Source organism: Taudactylus pleione, unplaced genomic scaffold, assembly GCF_031769625.1.
Source record: "Taudactylus pleione unplaced genomic scaffold, aTauple2 ptg000005l, whole genome shotgun sequence".
NCBI classification, from domain to species: domain Eukaryota; kingdom Metazoa; phylum Chordata; class Amphibia; order Anura; family Myobatrachidae; genus Taudactylus; species Taudactylus pleione.
Genome location: NW_028284408.1, coordinates 10,297,270 through 10,308,691, shown reverse-complemented (window position 1 = coordinate 10,308,691; position 11,422 = coordinate 10,297,270). Strand labels below are relative to the sequence as shown.

At 37.8% G+C, this 11,422-nt stretch overlaps 1 protein-coding gene across 1 annotated transcript; it reads left to right on the top strand.

Moving 5' to 3' along the window:
- Positions 1–762: 762 nt before the first annotated feature.
- On the top strand, positions 763–7,564 carry LOC148543192 (protocadherin-8-like). Its single transcript, XM_088475975.1, has 4 exons — positions 763–3,132; positions 3,928–3,995; positions 4,407–4,540; positions 6,607–7,564. The coding sequence occupies exons 1-4, from the start codon at positions 763–765 to the stop codon at positions 6,987–6,989; spliced, it is 2,955 nt and encodes a 984-aa protein (XP_088332101.1). The 3' UTR covers positions 6,990–7,564.
- The last annotated feature ends 3,858 nt before the right edge of the window (positions 7,565–11,422 follow it).

Genomic DNA, 11,422 nt, shown 5'->3' with positions numbered 1-11,422 from the left:
TTGTGGCTGGAGCTGATATGAATGAATAAGCATTTGTAAAGTGTACGTTAACTAATATCGAATGAAACACAAATGCATTGATAATAAAAGGACACAGAAAGTGATTAGTACTAATAACATTGTATAAGTGTATCTGTGTTTATATATTTGTAAGTATACTGCTTTAGTTTTTTCTGTATTTATATGCATTTTTACTCTGCAAACAATTTAAATAGAACTGTCTTTATTTTATAGCATTAAACTTAGTACATAACTGTTTATCAAATATTACTTTTTTAGCAACAATATTTACAATAAATTGCAACCTTAATATAATCTAGTTTCTAGCATAGGTTTATTGAGTTTTCTATGTATTCTGTTTCATTTGACATTTGCAGATTACTTGTATTCTAGGAGAACATGGGTTTGTTGAGATGTCACAAAATATAACTGTATATTAGTTGGCCTCCAACTGAGATCTCTGTTAATGACAGCCTCATTTGCTCAGCCTCAGTGACCATTTGTCTTGGAGACACAAAAACTTGGTGAAGGGGGAGGTTAATTTACATATCCTTGAGCATATAACCTGAGGAAAGAGATGGGGCCAAGCAGTTATCCACACTCTCCAGTCCTGAACACAGGAGCCACTTAACAGGATTGTGCTGAGTGATTTCACAGCTGGCGGACTTCATTGATGCTACTTTTTTTCCTCTGCAAGAAACAGGACCAAGACTTTTCACTTTGCTGTTTGAATAGCTGAAAATCAAAAGAGGAGGACTGAAAATGTTGAAACTTTTAAGATTCCTGCCAGTACTCTTGCTGGGCCTGATGACTTCACTGTCTTTTGGAGAAATTGCTCATTACTACATCTATGAGGAAGAAGCCCCAGGAACAGTAATTGCCATTTTGTCAGACCACTTTATGTTTAACTCCACAGACAAACCTGCGAGCAATTTTCATCTCATGAAGCAGTTTAACAGCTCCATTGTTCTAGTCCAGGAAAGTGACGGACAGCTAAGTATTGGGGAGAAGATAGACAGAGAACATATATGCCAGCAGTCTCTAAACTGTATCCTGGCCCTGGAAGTGGTCAGTTTTTCCAAGGATCAGCTGAAGCTAATTAATGTGAAATTAGAGGTGAAAGACATTAACGACAACAGACCTCACTTCTCCAGCTCTGAGATACACGTGGACTTTTCTGAAAATTCACCTGTGGGTACAAGGTTTCCTTTGCAAATAGCAATAGATGAAGATATTGGAACAAATTCAATCATGAACTATGAAATCTCAGTTAATAGTCAATTTAGTATTGATGTGCAGACCAGAGCGGATGGGGTTAAATATGCAGATTTGATACTCATAAATGAACTGGATAGAGAAAAGCAGTCAACATACACCCTGGAACTGGTGGCTATGGATGGAGGAAGTCCACCACTTTCAGGGAGTGCAGTGGTTAAAGTTCGTGTCCTAGACGTCAATGATAACAGCCCTGTTTTTGAGAAGAGTTCTGTTTCTGTGGACATAATGGAGGATGCTCCTGTAGGCTACGTCTTAATGGACCTGAATGCAGCTGACCCTGATGAAGGGGTAAATGGAGAAATAGTTTATAGCTTCAGCCCTCAAGTCTCTCCAGAGGTATGTCATCTCTTTAAAATTGATCCCAAATCAGGCAGTGTAACTCTTGAAGGTAAAGTGGACTATGAAACTAAACAAACCTATGTGTTTGATGTACAAGCTCAGGATATGAGTTCTAACCCCTTAACAGCTACCTGTAAAGTAACTGTCCATGTCATAGATGTGAATGATAATGCCCCAGCTATTACTATCACTCCTCTGACTTCTGTGAAAAAAGGAATATCCTACATAACTGAAGCAGCAGCTAAGGACAGCTTTGTGGCACTGATTAGCACCACAGACAGAGACTCTGGCCCAAATGGCCAAGTTCACTGTACACTCTATGGGCATGAACATTTCAAGCTACAGCAAGCCTATGGGGACAGTTTCATGATAGTCACCACCTCACCTCTAGACCGGGAGAAGATTGCAGAGTACAACCTGACTGTGGTGGCTGAAGATCTAGGGTTCTCTTCACTGAAAACAATAAAGCAGTACACTATCAGGGTAAGTGATGAAAATGACAATGCTCCTGAATTTACTAAGCAAATATATGAAATGTCTATTCTGGAAAATAATATTGCTGGGGCTTACATCACCACTGTGGTGGCCAGAGACCCTGATTTTGGACTCAATGGCAAAATATCTTACAGACTGGTTGATGCAAAAATAATGGGACAATCCCTGTCTACATTTGTTGCTATTGATCTAGAGTCAGGTGTACTACGTGCTGTGAGGTCTTTGGACTATGAAAAGCTTAAACAACTGGACTTTGAAGTAGAGGCTGCTGACAATGGTGTACCACGACTTTCAACTCGTACACAGATTAAAATCAAAATCATTGATGAAAATGACAATGCACCTGTTATTACATTCCCTGTGCTAGATAATGGCTCTGCTGAAATAACACTGCCAATCACTGCTCCAGAAAATTATCTAGTTTTGCAGATGAAAGGCATAGATAAGGATGATGGGCTGAACGCCCAGCTGTTTTACTCTATAGTACAAGACACCCAGAGACTTTTTGCTGTAAACAGAGTGACTGGGGAATTATCATTAACCAGGAAAATTGATTCTTTACATGTTAAGGACCTCAGTATTGTAATTGCAGTCCAGGACAATGGAAGGCCTTCATTGCATTGCAATGCTACTATAAAATTAACTCTGACAGACTCGCTACCATCCAGTGTAGAGATAGTTATTATGCAATCATCTGCAGAAGAAAAGCAGCAGAAGGACCTGTCAATTATCTTCATTGCAGTATTATCTGGGGGTTGCTCCTTGCTTCTTTTTGCCATTTTATTTGTGGCCTGCTCTTGTAAAGGGAAATCCAGTAATTCTAAATTAGATCCTGAACAGCAAAGGACAAAAGAAGTAAAAGACCAGCTACTAAACAAGACGGCTCCAACTAAAGTTAACTTATCCAACTCTTCGATGTCTCAGTCTGACTCTTGTCAGCTGTCAATCAACACTGAGTCAGAAGATGGCAGTACATCATCCAGCACAGGTCATGGCAAGGACATCCAGACTGCTTCAAAGGTAAGTAATACTTTTATATGGTTCATATAGATATACTCAGGGATTTAAAGTGCATAGCAATAAATTTTATGTATTACATTTCCATATTTCACCTACTACAATGGTCAGTGCGGTATATTTACACTAGCAAAGTAATAATGTGTATAATTTCTGATGTATGATTATAGTATAGTGAATAATAATAATAATAATAATAATAATAATAATAATAATAATTAATATAAACAGTATATAAGTTCATAAAATATTCAAAGGGCTCAAGCCAATTGTTTGCCAAGGGTGCGATGTGGCATTGCCACGGCGTTAAAACATTGGCAAAGGCACCACATCTCGCACCCCTCACAGCCTGCTCCAAGCTGAAATTCGCATAATTTTGCTCTGAGCCCTATGGGCCTGTGAGCACTTTCATGCAAATTCGGGCTGCATTAAAGTGCGACCATTGCCGCGATGACTCGCACCCGCAAGATCATCTCGGCTGAGTGGATCAAGCCCTCCTAAGTATTTAATAAGTATATTGGATGGTTGTTCTTACCTTTTACACATGGGGCTTTATTAGGAGCAAGTAAAAAAGAGCAAAAAAGAAAAAGAGGCAATTGCTCTTGGAATAAACCGTATTGCAATTGAAGTGGTACAAATGGTGCAATCTCTTTTTTTTGTTTTGCTCCTGTTTCAAGTTTGCTTATGACTCTGCTTCAGGCCTGTTCTCATGGTAATTTAAATATCTGTATTGTGCTGATGAGGTATTTGATGAATTAGCATTTTTTGTGTATGCTTATGTTATTATTTTTTTTTCAGAGATCAGATTCTGTACAATCATATCATTCATCCAGTTTGGACCGAGATAGCACTACAAGGAGCCTAAGGTAAATATAATACAAAGAACTACAGTTATCAAGAGCATTAATCATTTATTTTTCTAGAACCTTTTACTAAAAGTGATATTTTATCATTACACTAGTGGCGTCATATAAGAATTAATATTTAGAGAGACTAGAATTGCTAGAGGCTATATATATTCTTCATATTAATATGATTAACTGGTATAAAATAATTCTGGAATATTTGTAAATGTTGTATGATAAAATCACATTTCAAAAATTGTGAATAGGCCGCATACCGTAGCATGGCTAGATGTCAAACTAGTTAGAAAATGCTGCTAGCTACAGTGCATGCATTGATTTTCTAGAACCTTGCCCTCCCTACCTGTCTGTTGCCAATTTAATTTGGGGTTTAAATAAATATAACCTGAAAGTTAAATTACTTTTTTTTTCCAGTGTGAATTGTCATATGGAACAGTGTAGTACAAAGGACAGTGGCAAAGGAGACAGTGACTTCAATGACAGTGACTCTGACATCAGTGGAGAAAGTGGGAAGAAGGACTATGGCATGACAATGAAGAAACCAACCAGTAAGTTGAAGTTCAAGCAGATTCGTTTTATAATTGTACTTTGTTTTTGCACCTCAGTAAGAGTTATTAAAAGGAAAACACTGCAATACAGATACTCACATAACACAAATGCATAACATATTAATTCTAGTATCGCATAGAGTTTGCTAATATTTCTTTTGTATCAAACAAAGACTGTTACTATTGTTGCAACTTTTTATATTAATACATATACACACTTCTACTTTTCAACTAATTATATAGAATACACTATTGTCTTCTCCATTTGTTCCACTTATCTTCATGCTAAAAATGCACTAATAAAAATGAATGCATAAATTAATTTAGCCCAGTGTATTGATTGTAAAATAAATATATATATATATATATATATATATATATATATATACAATTTACAGCCTATGGTCAACTTAGCATAGATATCTTTGGGAGAGAGATCCGTAGCCTAGCTCCTGCAACACCTCATAGAAATCAGTTTCCCAGACTGTGATCATTACTATTTTACATTATATAAATTGAATATTCTGGGGTCAATCCAATTACCCGTGAAGGGGGCGAGTTGACATTGCAACGGCGTACAAGTACTGACAACAACACCTGAACTCGTACCCCTTCAGCCCCTTCTCATGCTAGACTCACACACTTTTGTACGCAACATTATGGAGCTGCGATCAAAGTTCTGCGAGTCCGGTGGTACCGTAAGTGCGGCTTACAGCTGCAATGACTTGCTCTGCGGGGGCCTTGTGGCTAATTGGATAGAGCCCTATATATATGTGGTTTGTGGTGCCACTTTAATGACACATTATTACTTCTTTATCACATCTACTGTCATTCACATTTCACCCTCCCTCACTATCACCTCCCTAAGCAATAGGCGATAACTCACCTCATATTCACCTCACACCGTCACCTATACCTCTTTATTTTGCTACTGTAGGTTACAAGGTGTTCTAGTCTTATATTATCAGACATTTTTCATTACATATTATGCTTTGTTATTCCGAGAATGGTTATTCTCTAATTATAGAGTGATTTTGTTTTCTACTTTTGCATGTGTGTCCCTATTTTGATATTGTTGTAACAATGCTAGTAGCTTTTAATTGTAACCAATAAAAGTTGTTTGTCAAGCACACCAGGCTTTCTATTTGTATTGGTGCGTACACACAGTACGATCAGTCAGCGATAACGCTATCGCTGACTGATCGTCCTGTACCTTCCCGGTGTGCCGGATGATCGTTATCGATCCACTCACGACGCGCCAGTGACCCAGTCCCTATGTAACCTGATGGTCATCGACCAGTTTGGCCTGCATGCACGGGCAATGGTCGATATCGTTATCGTCCATTCGGGTCCGCGCATCGCTGAGCATTTGCGGGTTGGTAGGCACCAGAAAAATTAACGATCTGAACGATAAGATATGGTCGATATCATTATTGTTCATATCGTGCATTTTTATCGTCCCGTGTGTACGCACCATAAGCCCTATTGAAAGATGCAAAGAGCCCTTTTAACCAAAAATAGTTACATTCAACTACTCCACAAAATGGCATCTGGCATGATAATTGTTTGCAAAATGTAACGTTTGTAAATATGTTTCATGAAATTAAAGTTCGCAGTTTAGTTTCACTTTACACTCACACTGCAGCACTGTTAAAATAAAAGTGTAATCAATGAATCCTGCCCCATTTCAATTGACATTGCATCTCTTAAAAACCTTAATAGGTAAAAATAGCAAGCCAATTATAAAAACATATATTTTTGATACTGGATCAATATGCATTAAAGGTTTAATGAGAGAACAATGTGAAATTAGAAATATTTGTAGAGCAGAAATAAGGGAGTCAATTTTTTATGTAGTATTTTATAACTTATCTTCTTTATCCCTGTATTTGTAGCTTAAAGTTTGGCCTCTAATTTAATTTATACGTTAAGGTTCAATAAAAATGTGGACAAATATTACAAACATCTATTTTAAGACCATTTGATTAAATTACACCTATGGTTTGATTACATTACAGCTGCAATTCTATTACATAAGAATAACACTGATTTCTTTTCTGTTTAAGGTTCCACATATATTGGAAACTCTGCAATATATCAAGGGACAGAAAGTCAGTACAGCCATCAAAGCAATAAAGTTCCCTATGCTGGAAATGTTACAGCACAATATGAAAAGGGATATTCAATGTCGTATTCATTAGTTCCCACTTGTTACAACCCTTATTATCACCCCAGAGTACCTAATCTTCATATACCCAACTATACACTTAAAGACACCTATTACCATATCAACAGCATACCGGATAAAAGAATGCACAGGGAATTCAAACGGGATCTGGGAAACAGAGGAGCCACACTATCTCCTCCCAGACTATCCAGAGGACACCAAGAATCCAATTATAGTCCGACAATCTCATTACAACCATGCGAAATTGCGACCACCTTTTAATCTTTTGTGGGAAAGGTAAATTAACAATTATATTTTGTGGTTTCTAGAGCTAATGACATCATCAATGGTGGAGGTCTCTGTGTTAAACTAATATACAGTAGGTGCCTACCAGGCTTGCAGCTGGTACTAGAGCAATGCAGACTTTATTGTTTAGACCTGTTTTCAGAAACTGTGATCTAAAACTCCAATGCAAGCATGTAAGCAGGTCTTCCAATGCTCTCTAAGAACATTGATGGATCCCTAAATCCAAGGAAGGACCTTCTAAGTCACTTATGGGATCCACGTGCCCCATGTATAATCTGCTTGATTTGCAACATTATGGTTCAAGTAGTATGTTTAGAGTGAGCAGTACAGAAAGGGGTGAAAAAGCTCTCCCATATAAACAAAATACAGCAAAAACCTTCTTAAATTAGAAAATATTTATATATACCCAGTACTTTAATAGAAAATAGCATTACACTTATCATATGGTAGTTTGGTAGATGTGCATACATGATCAGCTGCAAATCTAACATATAATTATAACTAAAGAACAACAATTCTATCCAGACAGTGTGTGTGTGTATGTGCATGTGTGTGTGCGTATATATATATATATATATATATATATATATATATATATAACAGGATGTTTGCTTTAAATCTAGTAAAGTATGACTAAGCTTATACACACTTTCATTTGCATTCTTGCTAATGTGACAGCTATTGTTATGTAAATATAATCTAGATGTTATGTATATTTGTTTAAATCTATTACTGAAACTGTAAATATTATCACATTTTCATTTGTATATTTTGATTCCACTGTTTAAATAAATATTTATTTTGTCTTTTCATTACAAATGTTATGATATATTAATTAGCTTTGTCAACCAACCCTGTCATTACTTTGTAACCACAAATGGTTTCAGAAAAAAACCTCACAAATATGACAGAGTTGAAACTCTCAAAATGATTTAGTCATTGAGGCATACTAAGAAAGATGAGAACCTATTACAATCATTTATTAATCAGGGCTATATCATTTAACATTCATTCAAAACCAAAATGGAGTGAAAAGCGTTAAATAAAATGCATAGCATAGGTTAAGTGGATTCTATGGTATAATGATTTTGCGCATGTTTACAGCATGATAATAAAAGGCATTGTCAACAGATCATTTTTTTAATAACTCCCATGTGACCAACTTGTATGATTACTTACAACTAAGGGCCTGGTTCAGCAAGGAACGCAGTTTCTAATACACACCCAATCGGCCGATTGTTGTGTTCTGTGCATGCGCGAACTAGCTATTGCAATCGGGACTACGATTGCAGTGACTACGCTGACCCATCGCAGAGTGATTGACAGGAAGTACCGTTTGCTGGTGGTGACGCGGAGGTGGTCGGGTGAACACAGGGATGCCAGTGCGTTTTAACACCATTGCAGGGGCGTGCATAAATTATACACTGCGATACCATACGCAGCTTGTGTACTCAGTGCGTGCGATGAAATTAGCAATTTATGAGTAAGGTCAGGGCTTGTGCAAGTGTTCGTGAGGCTGCCATGGTACTAGATTGTACCGATGATTTGGCAGTCTTGCTAAACATTATGGATGTGTGGGAAATAAAGTGGGCGTCCTTGTGTAGTGCTGCGAGGCAATAGCGATCGCAATGAATTAGCATACTATCACAGTTGAACTGCGTACGTAATCGCTATTGCATACGCAGTTGCGTATGGTAGTGAATCAGGCCCTAAGTCAGGTGTCGCTGAATCTGTGGTGCTATGCAAATAATCAGTGATGATGATTACTTGTTCTGATTATGTTGCTACAGTATGTTCACCAGTTATTGTCCTGAGTTTTCACCAGGGGTGGATCGGCTATATCTATTTTAGGGGTGATATTTATTAAAAGTTACATTTTATTTTACATTTGTTAAATGTTTTAAATATTACTAAAATGTGCCCCAAAAGCTATTTATGTATTGTTTTGCCCTTTTGCAAAAAACCTTGTTGAAAGTTTGAATACTTAATATTTGAAAGCCCCACCAACCTAATGCTGGGTGATATTGGTTACAGGTGTTGGTACATGAAAGATGATTATTGGCAGTTAATTGTGTAATATTTAATCTTGTGCAGATTCAACCCTGGTGTACAAATAGTGGATCTGCAATATACTGTACCTTACCAGGACATTTCCCGGTAGGCAGTTGGCCTCCTGGTAGGGCCGTGTGTGCCTCTGGGCAGAAACGGCCGCCCACCGCAATTTCTACATATATCTTGAAATGTCTATAACTATTAATATAGATTTACACTAACTTAAAAGTGCCGCCTCTTCCTTACCACAGGATACCTCTGTGCTATATATATATATATATATATATATATATATATATATATAATTATATATAATATAAACCCTCCCCTAAATATCTTGTGTATTTATGTTTGTGTGTAATATGTGTGTAACTGTGTATGTGTATATGTGATTATGTGTGTGACTATGTATGCATGTGTGTATAAACCCTGGGACAGTCCTGCATTTCAGGGTGAGGGGTAAGTAGGGAGCACTAACCTACTGTGCAAGGCTGGGGAAGCAATTTACACCCCCCAGTGTGACATGCCATAGGGGCGTGATGTGTTATCATGCCCCTTTTTCATATGTGCACCAAAGGCTTGCGAACAAAAAACAGGTCTCTGTCCCAAATTATGCACTTTAGGGCCCCCAGTCTTTAGTACCCCGGAACCACCAAAGCCGTAATCCAGCTCTGTACGTCTATCCTCTCCAGGCTCCACACTCCCACAGTGGCAAGACTGAGGAGTGAGGAGATGTTTTTTTGGTCACGGTTAGGCTGTGGGAGTGGAGGGTTATGGTCAGTCTGTGGAAGAGAGAGGGGGAGGTTTAGGGTTTGGCTGCTGGAGGGGAGGGTTAGGGTTAGGCACTAAGGGAAGGGTTAGAGTTAGGATGAGGGTTAGAGCCATTAGTCACCACCAGATGACAACGGAAACTTAACGTGACTGCCAGATTCAGAAGACACCAGCAAAGCCACCAGAGATTCCTTACCAGGTAAGTCAGCGCTACACAAGGACATACTGTTTTGAAAGCATTCTAATCATTTTGACATGATGAATGTTGGCATGATGAATGTTGACAAAATATACCAAAACCTAACAAAATCTATTATCTGAATAGCATTATACCAGGCCTGGCCAACCTGTGGCTCTCCAGCTGTTGGGAAACTAGTCTCAGCATGCCCTGCCACAGTTTTGCTAAAACTGTGGCAGGGTATGCTGGTATGTGCAGTTTCACAACATCTGGAGAGCCAGAGATTGGCCAGGTCTGATTTATACAGTTAAATTTAAATTAGCAAAAATTACTTCACTTGTGGTAATTTTTAAAAAAATGTTTTCTTTATTGAAGAATAAAAATAATAATTTCCACATAAATAACACAAGTAGCGGAGTGATTCATTGAAAAAAACAGTCTGTGAACACTATGGTTACTTACTTTTTGTTTACTGCTGAACTTGTAGTAGCACATAAGCAATAACAGTATATACAATGGGAGAATACCTTACATCTAACTATTGTAGTAGTGAACCACATTTTCTTTAAAGCTGGGTACACATTATGTGCTATATCATGTAACCTTGGTATTTTCCACCAATCTGCACAACCAACGTAGCATGTGCCGCCAATCCGTTGTTTTTACACTTGTCCTTTGAATCGTCCCATAGGATGTTTTGCACGTCCAATGGGACAATTCCATGGATGATGTGATGTTGTTACATGAATCATATAATGATACATCTCATCATCGTATGATGGATTGTGTAGTGTGTATGTCTACGACGATGCAATATATTGTTACATGATATCACCATGTTGCTGGGCCACACCATTGTTCAGGTGTGCCCAGCTTTAGAGTAGCCTGAATTAGTCAAGACATGGGGATATATTTATTAAAGTGAGAGTTTTTAGAAGTAGAGATGTTGCCCATAGCAACCAATCAGATTCTAGCTATTATCTTCTAGAAGGTGCTAGTTAAAAATTAAGTAGAATCTGATTGGTTGCTATGGTCAACATCTTCATTTCTAAAAACTCTCACTTTAGTAAATATACTCAATGGACTCAGCAAGATGTTGAAAATGGCAAAGGAATGTTTTTCCATATATTGTATACTAAACCTACTGTATATTACTATTGTGCGTTGTATTGCTTCTCTCAGCACAGATATAACTTGGGATACTGGAGTGCTAGCCCTGTCCACTTTTTGTGCTGCTCCCCACCACAGTTGTTAAGGTTTCACTTACATAATGCCATGTGATACAATGCATTCCACAAGGTGTTACAAGTAAAGGCTACGTTTGTCTTGGTAACCTTTCCTCGGGACTACATGTCCAATAAGGCCTAGGGACAGACAGATGGTGTCTGTGCAGAAAAGAGAGATATAG

Excerpts from the sequence above, each read along its gene's own strand:
- LOC148543192 (XM_088475975.1), top strand. The coding sequence starts at position 763 with ATGTTGAAACTTTTAAGATTCCTGCCAGTACTCTTGCTGGGCCTGATG. Across the intron at positions 3,133-3,927 it reads ACATCCAGACTGCTTCAAAG|AGATCAGATTCTGTACAATC; the intron begins GTAAGTAATACT and ends TTTTTTTTTCAG. Across the intron at positions 3,996-4,406 it reads AGCACTACAAGGAGCCTAAG|TGTGAATTGTCATATGGAAC; the intron begins GTAAATATAATA and ends TTTTTTTTCCAG.